This window comes from Bombina bombina, chromosome 5, assembly GCF_027579735.1.
Source record: "Bombina bombina isolate aBomBom1 chromosome 5, aBomBom1.pri, whole genome shotgun sequence".
NCBI lineage: Eukaryota > Metazoa > Chordata > Amphibia > Anura > Bombinatoridae > Bombina > Bombina bombina.
Genome location: NC_069503.1, coordinates 1,055,625,756 through 1,055,645,829, shown reverse-complemented (window position 1 = coordinate 1,055,645,829; position 20,074 = coordinate 1,055,625,756). Strand labels below are relative to the sequence as shown.

The following is a 20,074-nucleotide window of genomic DNA, read 5'->3' as shown; positions in this document are numbered from 1 at the left end:
AACTAACTGGATGCTGGTATCATCAGCATCCTAATGCAACTAAAAGCAAACGTGGCAGAATCATAGTTACATGGTTTCTGTATCCTAAGCAATGAGTTTAGTAAATGAAGTTAAGGGTGAGGTTGCTGGCAGATAATCAGAATATAAAACGTTATAATATATTAAAAAGGTCCCTCCCTGTTTTAGAGACATAACAGAATTAGTCTGGAAGTAGTTTAGTGGATATAAAGTTTTCTGGCAAATGTATGTAAATTAAAACATTGTGACAAAGCAGTCAGTGAGAAAAACACGTGTTTTGTGAATGATACAGTGTTTTTACATTTTCAATTTTTGTTCAAAGGGAATATTTATGCATCACTGATGGCATTAATTTTGCTTTAGGGAGTTTAACATTCTCCTAAAATCGACAGTTTTTTTTTCTTCAAATCATGAGCAGTGAAGTCAGGAGAGAGCTGAGTTTATGATCATAAAATGCAGCTTTTACAGAGAAACCAGTGTATTAGGTCTTGGCTCTGATTCTGTGCAGCAAGCTCTGAAAGTAATGAAGCTGCCTCTTGTACTGAGCGTTCACGTGATCAGTGGGGAATACCTTTGACGTCACCTAGGTGAAGTCCTCCTTGAGTGATGCAATAACACCCTTTTCTGCGATTGGCTGGATTTTGTAGGCAGGAATAGAAGGCTGGTTTTGAGATAGTAGAGGTGTCTGTGTGGTGTTTCAGAGTGGTGATGACAGCAGTAAGATAAGCTGGTCCTTTATCCTAGTAGGAACAATGGTGTAGGAAAACTGCTATCTCTTGATGGAGGAGGAAGAACACATTTTCCATGGGTCCATCCTAGTGTATTTTCCTATACTTTGAGCACATCACCCACACCTCCTTCGCTATCTACACAGGAGCTCTATGAATAGCACATGCTTGTGTATTTTTTCCTTCTTTAGTGTCCATTTACTCAGGAGGGATTAATCAAATTGCATCAATGACAAAAGTTTAGGAATGTGACTGGACCTAATAAAACATGTGATGAATGAGCTTAGATTATTTACAAATATCTCCAAACGAATCCCCAATTATTTAAAGATATATGTTTGTTCTGAATTAAGTAGTTAAATTTATAAGGTTCTATCTATGCCTTCACTTCATATGACTTACCTACCCCAGACACCAGTAGTAATGTGCATATTCCTCTTTACAATGAAGAATGAAACAAACCTATACTAATATAATTACAAATGTTGATACTTTAATTTGCCTTTACTTTGGCAATACTCTGCATCCATTACTCATTGTTCTTGTGGGCAGTGTCCATGTTCAACCATAAAGTAATTGAAAACATTATTTTATTATTATAGCAATACTGGATAAATCTTACAATTTCTTTCCAGAACACTGTAACCCCATTGCAATTTGTTAACCTTATAATATGCACTAAGTATTTACATTTGTTTAGTTGTTCTTATTGCCAAATATCAATTTTATTTTCTAACATGTTTTCAAGAGACAAAATAGGTGAACCTTTTTTGTTCTGCATTTGTGGGGGGTTTGTTTTTTTAAAAAAAAATAAAATAAAATATATTTGCTCAGTATTTTAACTTTTTTAATTATTATTATTATTATTATTATTATTATTATTATTATTATATAGATTTACCTTACTTTAGGTTAAAAAAAAGTATTGCAAAAACTATAGATAATCTAAGTACAATAAATACCAGATACCCTTATTGATATCATTGATATTTAGGAATATCTAAAACTCACTAAACCATAATGCCAGGGTTGGCACATTTATTTAAAATTTAGGTCAGCAACTCATTTTATTAGGAGCTTGTAAAAGGTATTTGTACATAGATATATGTAGAATAATGCTCCATGTTCTGTGGAAAAATCAAAATTCTAAGAGCGGTGGCTCCATGGCTGTGTGAATTTGGGAAGCTTTACCATAATGAAAAACTTTCCCCAAGTACCTCTTATGGAAGACTCATACTTATCATCATGTTGTTCCTAGAAAGTGTGGGGAAAACACGAACAAATTTGAAGATTGGGGCTTTCAAATCCACACAAGTTCATTTTTAAATCACAGATATTTTAATGGACATAAGAAGGTTATGTATATTTAGGTACTGAGTATTCTATAACCTTGAAATGTTTGGTGGTCTAACCAGCTGCAATCACTTATGCCTAAACAAAATTACATGTCTCAGCTGAGCAAGAACTTCAGAGAGCATCACATGACCTCCATCTGTTTCTGTTCTTTGTGTTCTCATTGGCTTTTTATGACATTTGATACATATTATGTTGACACGTGTTAGCTATGCATTTTGATACGCATAAAAGGCCACTGTATTTCTATTACAATATCGTCTGAATCAAAAGTTATTGATAAGATACCAAGAAAGTGATTTCCGCTCTCAAAACAATTTTTAGATTTTTTTCTTTAACAGTAGTAAACCAATTCCCTTAAAATCTATTATGATATATCCTTTTACTGAGACACAGAGGTCACTTGCACCAGCAGGGGGTTGATAATGATACCTTAAATTGAGTTGTGTTTAAGACTATAACTAAAGATAAATGAAGACTTGTATACACATCCTTCTGCTTGACATCGTAATGTTTACCCCACAATCACATACATTTTCTTTGCCCCCAAGGCATTTTCTCCATAACATTGTGTATTGTTAAATAAAACCACGGGGGAAGGTGGACTACTTTGTATCATGTTCTAGGCAAAGAAGAGTCTGTAAGTGATCAAGTACCACACACAAAAAGAGATATTTAGCCACCAGAGATATTTACTCTTTGAAGTACTTTGCGTAACATCTCTGTCTATAAGGCAACCACTTCTTTGTATTAGAGCTTTAAGGGACATGGTTTAAACAGAGCATTTCATTGTAGGAAACTTTTCAATTCACTCCTGTTACCAAATTTACTTTGTTCTTTTTTTATTCTTGAATGAAAATCAAAGCTAGGTAAGCTTAGGTACAGCATCACACTACTGGGATCTAGCTGGTTATTGGTGGCTACATACATATGCCTGTTTTTACTGGCTTATGAGATGTGTTCAACTTTTATTTTTTATTTTTTTTATTCTTAAATTCTACTTTCAGTTTTCTATAAAAAACTGGCAGCAAAGTTTTCCATGGGATCACAACAGTCATGATATAATTCTCCAATACAACGCAGAACTGATCAAACATGAGACGCTCTTGTGGCTAATCAGTTTAAGTTGATTTCTTTAAACGAATCCATTCCTTCCTATTCAATGCTGTCTTGACCTTGTACAAAGACCATTGATGTAAGGCAGATTACCTCATGCTATAAATACAGACTGAACAGTATCACTTGAAGCCAGATCGTTTTATATGAATCCCACGTTTTTTCTTCATGATTCAGATAGAGCACGCAATTTTAAACAACTTTCTAATTTACTTCTATTATCACATTTTCTCCATTCTCTAAGTATCTTTTGTTGAAAAACAGGGACAAAAGCTTAGGAGCGTGCACGTATCTAGAGCACTATATGGCAGTAGTTTTACAAGAATGTTATCCATTTGCAAGAGCACTAGCGGGCAGCACTATTTCCTGCCATGTAGTGACCCAAACTCCTACCTAGGAATCTCTCCAACTAAGAATATTACGGGCCAGGGGCATATTCTGGCCTAGGCAACCAAAGCACTTGCATTGGGCACAAAGTTGCAGCACTTTTTGTGGCTATGTATGTAAGAATCTTATAGTTATTTTAGAAGTATTATACAGGTATATAAGGGGAGGTTTTACCCAAAGAGCTTACATTCTATGGGGTATAATAAGAGACTGTCAATGGAACTTATTTATTTATAAAATATTTTACCAGGAAGGATACATTAAGATGTCTCTTGTTTTCAAGTATGTAGCTCTGAAAGTTTCTTTTATTCAGCTAGCTATTGCCTTTAGTTCTGTTGGCTTTCAGCACTTATCAATGTGTTTGGGGAAGTATTGTTTCAATAAATCTGTGTTTGTTTGTTTTTTATGTACATTGCAGCAATAGATAGATGTGTGTATATGTGTGTGTGTATACATAACTCTGTGTGTGTATGTTTGTGTGGGTGTGTATGTGTTTGTTTGTGTAGGTGTGTATATGCAAAACTCTGTGTGTGTTTGTTTGTGTGGGTGTGTATATGCAAAACTCTGTTTGTATGTGTGTGTGTGTGTACATGTGTATGTGTGTGTGTGTATGTTTGTGTGTATGTATGTGTACATGTGTATGTGTTTGTTTGTGTAGGTGTGTATATGCAAAACTCTGTGTGTGTTTGTTTGTGTGGGTGTGTATATGCAAAACTCTGTTTGTATGTGTGTGTGTGTGTGTGTGTACATGTGTATGTGTGTGTGTCTATGTTTGTGTGTATGTGTATGTATGTGTACATGTGTATGTGTTTGTTTGTGTGCGTGTGTATATGCAAAACTCTAAGTGTGTGTATGTGTACATGTGTATGTGTATGTTTGTGTGGGTGTGTATATGCAAAACTCTGTGTGTACATGTGTATGTGTATGTTTGTGTGGGTGTGTATATGCAAAACTCTGTGTGTACATGTGTATGTGTATGTTTGTGTGGGTGTGTATATGCAAAACTCTATGTGTATGTGTACGTGTGTATGTGTGTGTATGTGTACATGTGTATGTGTGTGTTTGTGTGTACATGTGTATGTGTATGTGTGTGTGTATGTTTGTGTGGGTGTGTATATGCAAAACTCTGTGTGTATGTGTGTGTGTGTACATGTGTATGTGTATGTTTGTGTGGGTGTGTATATGCAAAACTCTGTGTGTGTGTGTATGTGTACATATGTATGTGTGTGTGTGTGTGTGTGTGTGTGTGTGTGTATGTTTGTGTGGGTGTGTATATGCAAAACTCTGTGTGTGTATGTGTAGATGTGTATGTGTGTGTTTGTGTGGGTGTGTATATGCAAAACTCTGTTTGTATGTATGCGTGTGTGTGTGTACATGTGTATGTGTGTGTGTGTGTATGTTTGTGTGGGTGTGTATATGCAAAACTCTAAGTGTGTGTATGTGTACATGTGTATGTGTATGTTTGTGTGGGTGTGTATATGCAAAACTCTGTGTGTATGTGTGTATGTGTACATGTGTATGTGTATGTTTGTGTGGGTGTGTATATGCAAAACTCTATGTGTATGTGTACGTGTGTATGTGTGTGTATGTGTACATGTGTATGTGTGTGTGTGTGTGTGTGTACATGTGTATGTGTATGTGTGTGTGTATGTTTGTGTGGGTGTGTATATGCAAAACTCTGTGTGTATGTGTGTGTTTGTACATGTGTGTGTGTATGTTTGTGTGGGTGTGTATATGCAAAACTCTGTGTGTATGTGTGTGTTTGTACATGTGTATGTGTATGTTTGTGTGGGTGTGTATATGCAAAACTCTGTGTGTGTGTGTATGTGTACATATGTATGTGTGTGTGTGTATGTTTGTGTGGGTGTGTATATGCAAAACTCTGTGTGTGTGTGTATGTGTACATATGTATGTGTGTGTGTGTGTGTGTGTGTATGTTTGTGTGGGTGTGTATATGCAAAACTCTGTGTGTGTGTATGAGTACATGTGTATGTGTGTGTGTGTATGTTTGTGTGGGTGTGTATATGCAAAACTCTGTGTGTATGTGTGTATGTGTACATGTGTATGTTTGTGTGGGTGTGTACATGCAAAACTCTGTGTGTGTGTGTGTGTGTACATGTGTATGTGTGTGTGTGTGTATGATTGTGTGGGTGTGCATATGCAAAACTGTGTGTATGTGTGTGTATGTGTACATGTGTATGTGTGTGTGTATGTTTGTGTGGGTGTGTATATGCAAAACTTTGTGTGTGTGCGTATATATATGTCTGTGTGTATGTTTGTGTGAGTGTGTATATGCAAAACTCTGTGTGTGTGTATGTGTGTGTGTATGTCTGTGATTGTGTGTAAACATTTATTTTGGGAATGCCATAAAAAAAAATTCACATTACTCCCAGACCAACAAATATTATTTAGGGGGGTTAGGAGATTGCAGAATCTGGAGGGCCTAGGGCAGCACAAAACATAAATACGTCACTGTCATGGAAACAAAGCAAATTTGATAACATAAGTAAAATGGAAAAGATTAAAATTGTATGCTCTGTCTGAATGACAAAATAAAATGTTTGTGTTTATAGCTTTACTTTTCTGGTCATAAGAAGAGGAAACAGAAATGTCAGTCATTTAACACATTACCTTTTCAAAACATTTATCTCTGTGTGCCCCAAGACCTACACAATGCTATAAATAGTAAAGTTACAATTAAACTTTCATGAATGTTCCTGAACCTATGTAGGTTTACTCTTCTACAAAGGTTAATAAAATAACAAAACACATATGATACAATAAGTACATTGGATTTTTTTTTTAATTGAATTCTCTATCTGAATCATGAACGTTTAATTGTGACTTTCTTGTTTCTTTGATTACACATTATTTCACACCAAACAATATTAAAATCAAGTACATTTTCCCTACATTTACCACATATGAGGCATTTATGTTAATTCTGTGTTTCCTGAAATAATAATATAATTTTACAATACTGTAAATGTACTTTAGAAATTAAATCAATCAATTGGTGATGCTTCAAAATATGAAAGCCTTATCCAAGATGGTGGGTCCAATATAAATATAATATGCTTCCTGAATACATTTCCTAGATATAGATAGATTGATAGATTGATAGATATATAGATAGATAGATGTTAATTAGATAGATAGATAGATAGATAGATAGATAGATATAGATATAGATATATGTTAATTAGATAGATGATAGATAGATAGATAGATAGATAGATATGGTATAGATATATGTTAATTAGATAGATAGATAAATATATAGATATTAAATAGATTGATAGATTAATAGAAAGATTGATAGATATTAGATATAGATCAGACAGATATTAGATAATTGATAGAAAGATAGATAGATATTAGATATATTGATATATATTAGATTGATAGATTAATAGATTGATTGATAGATAGATTGCTTGATTAATAGATTGATTGATTAATAGATAAATAGATTGATAGATTAATAGATCAATAGATTGATTGATTGATTGATTAATGGATAGATAGATATTAGATAGAAAGATATTAGATATATTGATAGATTTATTAATAGACAGACAGATATAGATAGATGATAGATAGATAGATGATAGATAGATAGATAGATAGATAGATAGATAGATAGATAGATAGATCACAGTGAATATTGTTAGCATGCTGAACTTTATCCAGGGTCCATTGGTTTCCAGTTACATCCATGCCATATCTAAAATGTACTTATCTACTCTACTGGTTACTTTCATTCATAGCAAGTTTAAACTGCAAGACATTTTGCAGTAGATGTTTATATGCAGCTAAGTTAGTCTTTCTTCTATCAACTGCTTTTCAGGCCATTTTTCTATTTAAAATGATCATTCACCTTGAGCATTAGCGTTTCACTTAACAGCAATATTTCATTCAAAATAAAACACCTTTCTTTTCTTTATAATTACTCATTACAACATTGATTCATTAGCATTTGACATGCAAGAGCTTATGTTACATACCGATTGAAGTGTAATGACCCTTGCACTGATTTGCAAAGATGCAATATAAGTTAAGACTGTTCTGTGTGCTTGAGGCCTCTGTAATATCAATCAGGCTTTTTAGCAAAGTTTCCTTTTCCAAGCTTGCAGTTTTTCTTTGAAAGACTGTATTGTAAAATTCAGTGGCAGTGCAGCCTTTTAACTCATTAAAATCACAAATAAATATGCTGTTTAAATGATACTTTCTAAATTCCCTCCTACAGTAAAACCATGAAATAGTTTTGTGTAATTCACTTGCATACAATTGTTTAATGTTTATTTTAACCATCTGTCTGCCCAAGTGGGCTGCAATACATTGTACAGCCTTGTATTTCAACCTTTGAGGGGTTACATTACTTAAAGGAACATTAAACACTAAATAAAATAAAAGATAGAATGATGCATTCATAGAAAAGATTGAAAATAAAATGTAGATCATATTTTAAAGTTTAATTAGCTGTTTAAATATTAATAAAATAAGTGTTAAGTTTTAGTGTCTATAAAAAAATGAGAGCTGCCATGTTGTAACTTAGGTTACACTCTCTGCTGTGGCCAATTAGAGACAGTTATAAATAGGTCACTAGAGTGTGCAGCCAATGGCTGTGTGGAATATAAGAGTGTTCTGTGCTTCCATTTCTAACAGGAACTAAACAGCTCAAATTTCAGAAAGGAATTACAGGAAAAGGGGACAAAATAAATAATGAAAGTATATTGCAGACTTGCTTTTATGTGATTTATCATTTTGTATTACGATCTCAAAGTGTTTAATGTCCCTTTAAGTTTAGCATATGTCTAAATTTAGTTTAATCTTCTTTAATATGTATAAATATTGAGGTGCCAAGTGATGTTAAAAAGGGAAAAACAAATAAGTAAAATCATAGTTTTTTTATTTATTTCATAGGAAAATAGTTGCTCTATCTGTTCAGACTGGAATATGCTATCTCAAAGCTTATCCTGCTATCAGGATTGTTACATTTAAATGGAACTCCAAAGCTTGACCTGTTAAACATTTCTCCAGGAAAGGAAACTTTACAGATTTATGATGTAACAGGGCGGTTCCAAAGTCATCTCTGAGCCAAAACATGATGTGATGACTGTAATCAGAACATGTTCAGCTGGCTGATAAAATAAAAGGAATAAAAAGCCCCTACATACTTATCTTCCTTTTCCCAGGACCCATATTGTCTAGTTTAACAAAACACACTACTATCTAAGTCTGTTTCCAGTGTTTGGGTTTTAAAATAGACCAAATCAGTAACTATTTACATAGGTTAGATGTATATTATATTTATCTAAAATCTCTGATCTTTAAAAGTTACCTAAATGTTGCATGAGATTTTAATAATACTGCTAGATTACAATGTACATTATAGCCTTTCAATAGACAGTTTAGTCAAAATTAAACCCTCATGATTCAGATAGGGCTTGCAATTTTAAACAACTTTCCAAATTACTTTTAAAATCAAATTTGCTTTGTTCTTTTGGTATTCTTTGTTGAAGATAACATTGTGCTCTCTCCTGTGGAATTAATTATTAGTCTGCACTGATTTGCTAAAATGCAAGTCTGTCAACAGCACTGAAATAAGGGATATTCTGCAGAGGCTTAGATACAAGGTAATCACTGAGGTAAAAAGTTTGCTCCAGACACATGCAAGTTCCTGATCTTTTCAACAAAAGATATCAAAAGAACAAAGAAAAGTTGATAATAGAAGTAAATTAGAAAGCTGTTTAAAATTCCATGCTCTATCTGATTCACAAAATAATTTTTTGGGGTTTCTTGTCTCTTTAATTGCTGATATACATTACATTGCAGTACACCTATCATCTTAGTATAAAACAAGATATATAAGATAAAAGCAGGTCTCCCATTATTCACTTGGATACAGATAAATGTTTTAGTTCCTTTTTAAAGATGTTCAAAGAAAGGCCCTCTACAACTGTACATTATTCTGGCATTTGGGTGCAACCTAAACTAATGCTAGCTTGGGTTCCAGAGATAGATAATTAGATTTTGGGGAATTGCAAGATTTTTTTATATTTAGGTTTCTGTAGTCATGTTGGCAAGCAGGGAGTATGGAGCTCTCTCAGGTAACTGGAACTCTGATCATGCTAAGTTTGGTAGGTCAGCATTCCATACAAAGTAAATATGCTAGTTAATGGGAAACTAGTATAGGTTACAAATGACAGGTGTTCTTTCTGGGAATATTTAAGGTTTATTAATAACTGGGCTCCAGCATTCTGTACCATTTGTGGTTTAGCTCTATATATGGTAGTACTATATAGAGGCAGTGATGGTGATTGGGGGGGCTGGACATTGTAACAGGCAGCAATTAATTGCTCACTCCATGAAAGATGGACCGGTATTCCTAAACAACACCACTTTACACTGACTGAGTTGGACTATTGGATTATGGATTGGTATAACATGAAAGTTAATGGTTTATCCCAGAATTCAATAAAAATATAATATTTTATAAATATTTTATTATATTTATTACAGTGTTAATATATTATATGTATAATATGAATTAAATAAATATATGTAACATACATACATCATGTTTATCAATATTGTTGCCAAAATGAAATATTTTAATTTGCTGTTTGGGGCAATGTATATGATCAAGATATAAATTCTGCAAATTGTACATAATTATGTTTTCTAATAAACTAGCAGGCCTGTGACCTAGTACCTTTATGTGGTCACAAATCAACCGCATAGCATGCCTAGTTTGGATATACAAATCCATACATTTTTACGAGATAAAGCAAATTTGCCAATGCATGAGTAATGAGTATATATCCTTATTTGGATCACAGATGATCATGCTAGGCGCACATCTTTGCAGGGTTTAAACTGAAGGTAAAAAAGGGCATTTGTTTACTAAAGTAGAGCATTTTATTTTTTACCCTACTATGGGATTTAATTGACTGTTGTATATAAATTCTTTGTATTTTTTTTTTATGATATTGATATATTCATTAACAAATACAATTTCTTTTGTTCTTACAGATGCATTGCGAAAGGTTTTTATGTATCCTAAGAATAATTGGGACCACTCTATTTGGAGTCTCTCTACTACTTGGAATCACAGCAGCTTATATCGTTGGTTACCAGTTTATCCAAACAGACAATTATTACTTCTCATTTGGACTTTATGGTGCAATTTTAGCACTTCACCTCATAATACAAAGTCTATTTGCCTTTTTGGAACACAAAAAAATGAAAAGGTCGCTTGAAACTCCTATTAAACTGAATAAATCAGTTGCTCTTTGTATTGCTGCATATCAAGAGGATCCAGACTACTTGAGAAAATGTTTACTGTCTGTGAAACGGCTAACGTACCCTGGGATAAAAGTCATTATGGTTATTGATGGGAATGATGATGATGATATTTATATGATGGACATATTTAGTGAAATTATGGGAAATGACAAATGTGCCACTTACATATGGAAAAATAACTTCCACGAGAAGGGTCCCAATGAAACAGAACTGTCACATAAAGAAAGTATGCAGCACGTAACTCAATTGGTGCTCTCCAACAAATATATATGCATCATGCAGAAATGGAACGGAAAAAGAGAAGTAATGTACACTGCTTTCAAGGCACTGGGGAGAAGCGTGGATTATGTACAGGTAGGTAATAAACCACACTATGCTCGCCAATGCAAACATGTTCCAAATAAAGGGCCTTTTGTAGGATGTGTGCAGAATGTTATAGGATATGCAAGTACCTTTTGAACACAGTACGCCATTCAGCCTATTAAAAACATAGCTTGAGTCTTGAAAGTAGATTTCTCCTTAGTTTAAAGCAACTGAAATAACTGTAAACTAGAAGGAAGTGCATAACGTCATTCCTGAAAAATGACATGCTGCCACCTCTATTCCAGATGTATTCCTAAAAGGTTTATAGCAAAAGATGACAGTAGATACATTTTAAAAAGCAGACCTCTTAACGTGTGAAGGTTTATACATCAGCTGAGATAAAGTTGGTTGGTTGTACTTCAAACTGGCCCGGTTATAATAATATCTGCGTCGCTGCGACAGAAAGCATACTATTTTTACTCTTGCAGAGCAAGGCATTCATGGAAAACGTAAGGCTGAATGAACACTGTGTTTCCATGTTTTTAGAATGATTGTATGCATAGTGATGGGTTATATTTCTGCATATAAACTTAATTTAAAAATATAGAAAAAAACACTTTAATTCAGGTACACTGTTATCCAAATTCCTTGTATTTATAATCAGTTTGTAAATTCTGTTTGTATGTGAGTAGCTGTCTTAAGTTTTCCTAATGCTTACAATGTTTTGTGAAATCATTCTCTATACATGAAAATATAATATTATTGTAACATTTAAAGAGACAGTAAACACTAAATGCATTGTATAAGCATATTATTGTGGTTATTCCCTACTTCCCTCTACTTATAGGTGCCACAATGATGAAATCTACCTTTCACTGCATTCCAGTGCTAACATGTGTTTGCATATATGCAGCAACTCACCTTCAGTGCAACTTAGGTTTCAAAATGATGGCACCAAAAGTTAGAGAAAGAGGCATGAAACATATTTTGTCCTTTAACCCAGAAAACTGGCCTATGCTGCTCAGGATTGGAAAAAAAAACCATAATAATAAAAAATGACCACATAGGATAAACTCTTATACATATATACTTGTGAGTGGTGTCAAAAGGGCATCAATGCAGTTAAATTGTTACCTTATCACTCATTTATAACTGTTCCTATTTAGTGCCAGATTTCAAATGGAACGCTAAAGTATTGCATGCCTGCAAACTGACAAATTTGGCCATTCCTAGCAATGCAAACACGATGTCGCATTCACATTGCACTTAACTTGTAATACCAGCGTGCAAGTGATATTTATTGCTCCACTTGTAATCTAGTCCTTAGTGTCTGCAGACTTGAAAGAAACCTTGCAAATACAGTTTTGCTACCATTTTTTTATGTACCACCGTCAAGCCAACCATCTCCTCTATGTGTTTAGGAATGCTTGTCACAATTATGCATACAAACTGCAGTGGATTTTTCTTAAGAAATAATTGTGGCATACTAAAAAATAAACTACTTTCTCATGAGAAAAGCTTTTTGAGTCCCAGAAATCCTTGTAATATTTTACCTTCTAACACTACTTGACTGCTCTTTTATAATGAGTCAGACAGGTTTTTGGAGTATAGGATGAATTTTTGGGAGAGCCTGCTTGGCCCAGCACATTGAGTACATCTGCTGAAAACTGCTTCTACATTTGACGTTAAAGATGTGAATTTTCTATTCCCTGTATAGGCTAGTGGCATTAGTCCAGGAAACATGGTTTCACATTTTTAGAGAAAGATTAAGTTTTATTATCTTTTTTTTTATTATTTTATTTTTTGCCATAACAGCTGATCTTAGTACAGCACAGGAAAGCTTTGATTTTTTTTTTTTTAAAGCTGTGGAAATTCATGCAGAAAAATATTTAAATAAAATTTGAATGCCTCTTAAAAGACAATGTTATATAAATGCACAGCTATCTTTCTTGGTAGAAGTTGTTGACACTGCTTGAAATCAGTTTAAAGTTCACATATTCTTAGCAGATTGGGACACTGCACCCAAATTTCTTCTTTCATGATTCAGATAGGGCATGCAATTTTAAGCAACTTTCTAATTTACTCCTATTATCAAATTTTCTTCATTCTCTTGGTATGTTTATTTGAAAAGCAAGAATTTAAGTTAAGATGCCGGCCCATTTTTGTGAACAACCTGGGTTGTCCTTGCTGATTGGACAGCACCAATAAACAAATGCTGTCCATGGTACTGAACCAAAAATTTGCTGGCTCCTTAGCTTAGATGCCTTCTTTTTCAAATAAAGATATCAAGAGAACAAAGAAAATTTGATAATAGAATTAAATTACAAAGTTGCTTAAAATTGCATACTCTATCTGTATCACGAAAGAAAAAAAAAATGGGTTCAGTATCCCTTTAATAGTTGGCTTAAAAGACTATTCAATGGACATTGTTTTAAAAGTTTAACAAAAAGTAATTGCAGGAGAAGGGTGTATGTCTAAGCTATAGTTATTATGAATATAGACACAATAAAGTAAAAATTAATTATTCAGAAAGAACATGTAATATTAAACAACTTTCCAATATACTTCTATTATCAATTTTTCTTAGCTTTCTTGGTATTCTTTGTTAAAGAGTAATCCTAAGTGAGCTCAGTGGCGTGCAAGTGACCTTAGACACAGTGTTTGTAAGAATGGTTAAAACAATGCTATACATAGTTACAACTCTTCTGTCATGGGGTGTTTGTACCATTCTATGGCAGCTGTGTTTGCAACTATGGATAACATTGCTATAAACATTGTTGCAAATGTTGTTGCCAGAGGGCTAAAGAGACGTGCATGCTCCTGAGCTCAACTAGAATTACTCTTTAACAAAGGATACCAATAGAACCAAGCAAAATTGAAAACAGAACTAAATTAGAAAGTTGTTTAAAATGTCATGCTCTATCAAACACATTACAATTAGACTTTTCTGTCCCTTTAAATTAGGCGTATATGTTAAACAAAATAATGAGACGTTGTGTTTGCATTTTATAAGAACATTCTGGCCCAAAAAATACACAGTGGTGCATTTTTATTTTTGGAGTACGCTTGTATTGAAAAAAATGCTTCTAGTGAAAGATATAACAGTTTCATTGAGGACTTCTACTGTGACTTGGCATGCAGCATATCTATATATGCTCCACCACCAGTATTTTAAACACTGCGTCTGTTCAGATAGCTTTTTATGCCTTTTATCATGTGTGTTAAGTAATTGCAGGTGTAGTAAGTGCCACAGTCAGCTCTCTGAGCAAACACACTATTTAAATGCTGGTACACAGAGCGTATTGAGATATGCTCCATGACATACACAGTAAAAGCTCTCAGTTGAAACAGTAATATATTTAACTAATGTGCATTTTAGTTTGGCAGGAATGTCATTATATGTAATTATCTCTCAATATAAATTGACCTAGTTAACTATCTGCTAAATATTTTACACTGTAGGCTCACTAAATTTAGTTTCTTATGTGCTAACTATAGGATGTTAGCAGGTGAAAATAATGAGAACTTTAGCTCTAAAGTTAGCCGGATTTGACTTTTCAGCTAAAGACAGTTGTAGGTCAGTTATCTGTGGATTATTGACTTCCTGTACTTCTAATAGAAAGTCAGTTATTTGTTTTTTCACAATTTCTTGAAATGGCTTGAGATATTTAATCTTGATATTTCTTTAACAAAGAATAACAAGAGAATGAAGCACATTTGATAATAGAAGTAAATTGGAAACTTTTTTTTACATTTATTGTATCTGAATGATGAAAGAAAATTTTGGGATTTATGTCCTTTTAAGATAGGACACTTTTTGGTTTCTCTTTTAATTAAACCTCAGGTTCTGATGAATAAGCCTCTAATTAAAACATTGTCACTGCTTATTAAAGGGGCATAATGACAATATGGAATGCTGTAATTCACCTGAGCACGTCATTTTGGCATTGTGAGCAAAGAAAAGCATAGTTAAACCCACAAAGGGGTTAAACAAGTCTTGCAGCTCCTAGGGAGGCAGTTGCTGATTGGCTTACTTGCCGTGTCTTGCAGTGGATCTCCAAGACTTGCAGCAACAAAACAGGATGTTTCCTTCCTCTTTAACCCCATTTGAGGTAAAATACAAGTATATATATAGCTAATGTCAATAATGCAAGAATGAGATGGTATAATGTCCCTTTAAATCTGTAGTACACTAAGAGATTATGTAAAGTATTTTGTTGTCTCCCTGCATTACTACAAGTCCCAGAATGTAATGTAACACTGCAATGTTGTGCCAATGTGTGCTGACACAGATTTCAATAATTTTAGTGGATATGGTTTAGTTACTAAAGGGACATAAAACCAAAATTGTTTCATGCTTCAGATAGAGCATACAGTTTTTAAAGAACCTTCTAATTTACATATATTATCAATGTTGCTTTATTCTCTTGGTACCCTTTGTTGAGGGAGCTGCAATGCACTACTGGGAGCTAGCTAAACACATAAACTAAACCAATGACAAGAGGCATATATGTGCAGCCACCAATCAGCAGCTAGCTCCCAGTGGTGCTTCGTTGCTCCTGAGCCTACATAGATGTTCTTTTCAACAAAGGATAACAAGAGAACAAATCAAATTAGATAACAGTAGTAAATTGGAACGTTTTATAAAATGATATGCTCTATATAAATCATGAAAGTAAAATTCTGGGTTTCATATCCCTTTAAGTTTGCAGATCTTCACACAAATGCTATATAATTACCCCAAAGAGCCACTGGAAAAAAAGACCAAAATTGCTTTTTATGATGAATATTTGTGGGTTACCTTTGCACTTAATATCCTTATTTCTGAAGTTTTAATATCCTTTTTTTATATTGTGTTTTAATTTAGGTCTGTGACTCAGACACAGTACTTGATCCCGCTTCATCTGTTGAGATGGTGAAGGTATTGGAGGAAGACATGATGGTTGGAGGAGTTGGTGGAGATGTCCAGGTAAATATATTCTCTAATTATAATAGAAATGTTTAAAGGGACACTGAACCCAGATTTTTACTTTCATGATTCATATAGAGCATGCAATTTAAAGCGACTTTCTAATTTACTCATATTATCAATTTGTCTTTGTTCTCTTGGTATCTTTAATTAAAAAAGCAGGAATGTAAAAGCTTACGAGCCGGCCCATTTTTGGTTCAGCACCTTGGTAGTGCTTGCTGATTGGTGGCTAAATGCAGCCACCAATCAGCAAGCACTATCCAGGGTGCTGAACCAAAAATGGGCCGCCTTGTAAGCTTACATTACTGCTTTTTTAATTAAAAATACCAAGAGAACGAAGACATTGAGAAATCTCAATGTATGTTTCCTGGTAAAATATTTTATAATAAATAATAATAAATAAATGAAAGGGAAAAAAAAATGGGCTCAGTATCCCTTCAAGTCTTAGAAATCATGAATATTACTTTTTATATAAACTATTTTTTTAAAGTTTCATTGGGAATACATAAACGGATTTTGGCAAGAAAGTTGGAAACAAGATACCCTACAGAATGTTTCACTCTTCTTAGCCATACTGTGAAGAATCTTGTTTGTAAAGGACTAGTGCTTCCTGCTGAGCTTTGTAAAATTCATCCCTTTGAAAGTCCTGCCTTCTTGTAGTCACTTGGATGACAAGCAGCCTGTCGGAATGCTAATTTATGGTTGTCCAGAGCACTAGAAGGAAGTGAATTGTTACTAGACAAGCAACAGCTTTTCCAATTAATGTAAAATATAACCACGGAGGGCATCAATGTTAGATCTTTCTTTTTGACCTACCACTCAATGCCATATTGTTTCTCATATATATAATTTGCTTTGTAGATGTATTTTATTTTTTGTTTTGTTTTTTCGTCAAAGATTATTCACTGTAACATTTAATTACAACCATGTAGCCAATTTGCTATACTTTTAAAGATTTTTTTTTTTGCATTGTGAAGCAATCAAATTAAATGCAGAAAAGTACAGTTATAACAGAGTGCAAAAAATAGATCAAACATGTTTCTATTTAAACACAATTTGTTTTATTTCAACTGCTTGAATTAATTTTTCCTTTAATTTTTATTTTTTGTTTTTTTAGATTTTAAACAAGTATGATTCCTGGATTTCTTTCCTGAGTAGTGTCAGGTATTGGATGGCTTTTAACATCGAAAGAGCTTGCCAATCCTACTTTGGTTGCGTGCAGTGCATTAGTGGACCTCTCGGAATGTACAGAAATTCATTGCTGCATGAATTCATTGAAGATTGGTACAACCAAGAATTTTTAGGCTCCCAATGCAGTTTTGGAGATGACAGGCATCTAACCAATCGAGTTTTGAGTTTAGGCTATGCAACCAAATACACAGCAAGATCCAAATGCCTTACTGAGACTCCTACTGAATACCTTAGGTGGCTTAATCAACAAACACGTTGGAGCAAATCCTATTTCCGTGAATGGCTGTACAATTCAATGTGGTTCCACAAACATCATTTATGGATGACATATGAAGCTGTGATCACTGGATTTTTTCCATTCTTCCTTATTGCCACTGTCATCCAGCTTTTCTACCGAGGAAGAATCTGGAATATTCTTCTTTTCCTTTTAACAGTGCAGTTTGTAGGCCTTATAAAGTCATCATTTGCCAGCGCTCTCAGAGGAAATATTGTCATGGTTTTCATGTCTTTTTACTCTGTGCTGTACATGTCAAGTCTTCTGCCAGCAAAGATGTTTGCCATAGCAACAATAAACAAGGCAGGGTGGGGAACATCAGGAAGAAAAACAATAGTGGTGAATTTTATAGGATTAATTCCTATAACTGTTTGGTTTACAATTCTCCTTGGCGGTGTCATGTTCACGATATGGAAAGAAACAAAAAAGCCATTTGCCGAATCTGAACAGACAGTACTGATTATTGGTGCAATACTCTATGCATGTTACTGGGTAATGCTTTTGACTTTATACGTTGCTTTAATCACTAAATGTGGTCGAAGAAAGAAGGACCAACAGTATGACTTAGTAATTGATGTATGATGATACTGAATTACCTGTTAAGTGTGCAAAACTAAAATTATCAAAAGCCTTAAAAGACTTTTTCTTTAGGAACTGTAGTATTATTGACATGAAAACATGTCACAAAGGGATATGCAACACTGCTGCTTGGACTTGAATATACACAACTTTTGTGGGCTCATTTTCATTCATCCAAAGAGAAAACAAAAATAGTTGTACACTTTTTTACAATGAACAAATATTTAACCTATGTTGCGCCATTAAAAAATGGAGTAACTTATATTATTTATGCACTTTTTTCTATTGTGCATACGCCTGACAGTGTTACGTTCGATATACCTCACTGGTCATGCTTATGTCTGGGTGGTCATAGTAGAGAACGAAAGAGTTTTGAAAGATTAAGAAGCCTCATTCACAAAGGAATCTTTTATGTCTTTTTTATGTTCCCAGTGATTAGGCTTACGGACTCTAGCAATACCTTACAATATAATTTATAAACTTTGTTTTTTAAAGTTACTTTGTTTTATTTTTATTTTTTATTTTAGTGGTGGCCTATTATTTTAGGCTGTCAGATTTAATGCCAATTATGATGTGAAAAATAATCATATTGGCTGTGCTGTATTTTTATATTATTGTATTAATTATGTTTTTTATTTGTATGCCAATGTTTAAATTTTTACATATTTTATATTTTACTTATCTGCTAAATCATTTTGTTCTTTATTCTTCTAAATTGTGGTTTGTTTGTTTTTTTTTTGTTTTTTTTTTATTTTTAAACTGGCCAAAATGTGAAACTTTATATTAGTTCATATTGTTCACAAAGGAAAGAATAAAATAATTCTTTATACATATACACATGGCTGGTTGTAATTATTTCTAACTGTATGTACTTATTTGCTTTATTAATTCAGTATAAAAATATTTAATTATGCCAAAAAACGTTCATAGGCATTTTGCCTGATTTTCCTGTAGTTTAATCCTGATTGGCTATAGTGCAGTCAGAAGAATGCAGAACCCTTATATTTCCTACATGCTGAACAGTGATTGGTTGATATTTGTAGGAGCATGTCTCTCCCTAATTAAACACAGCAAAGGATGTAAAATAAAAAGAATTCCAGAGGGGTTTAAGAGGTATGTCCTAGGTAGGGATGGGCGAATTGTTTGCAACATTTAAAAAATGTAACAAATTTTAACACATTTGTTCGTTCATTTCAAATTTGGAATGTTTGTACAACATTCTAACATTTGTTTAATGTAATAGTATTTCTAATGCTATCTTTAAACGTAATATTAAAACAGTAAAGAATTTTTCTAATAATTGGATTCGAATTATGCAATATTCTAATTAGAAAAATTCTAATTTATATATTTGAAATAGTATTGCTACTACTTTCTTTAAATGTAATATTCAAATCATACAATATTAAAAAAAGAAACATTTGAATTGATATATTTGTATCTATAATGTATCAATTTACTAAATTCCCTACCACATGAACTATTGAACTTCTGAATTGTATTTGATAAATACATTTTGAATGTGAATATTTGATCTAATTATGTAACATTCAAAAATCAGAAATAATATTCGATAATCAAATTTTCATTCTTATCAACATTCGATTGTCCAAAAGGAATATCCACAGGACTAGGCTTGCAAATCTTACAAAAAAGCTTTAAAATAATCATTTTGCATGTAGATATTTTATAATGCTGTGAATTATATCTGCTTTAATCTAAGACATAAAATAAATTGTTTATAGCCAGCAAAGTCACTGTGGCTTTCCCAACAGTTTGTGTTTGTATATTTAGCTTGACCTAAACTGACCTGGTGGCTTATATAATCAGTTTTTGCATATAAGA

General features: G+C 33.2%; 1 protein-coding gene across 1 annotated transcript in view; it reads left to right on the top strand.

Annotated features, from left to right (window-relative positions):
- The window catches only part of HAS2 (hyaluronan synthase 2), a 20,453-nt gene extending 1,389 nt beyond the window's left edge, over nt 1–19,064 (top strand). The window contains exons 2-4 of the mRNA XM_053713202.1: nt 10,641–11,267; nt 16,084–16,185; nt 17,303–19,064. Of these exons, the coding sequence (XP_053569177.1) occupies nt 10,641–11,267; nt 16,084–16,185; nt 17,303–18,232 (1,659 nt within the window). The 3' untranslated portion in view covers nt 18,233–19,064. The remainder of the gene's footprint in view (nt 1–10,640; nt 11,268–16,083; nt 16,186–17,302) is intronic.
- The last annotated feature ends 1,010 nt before the right edge of the window (nt 19,065–20,074 follow it).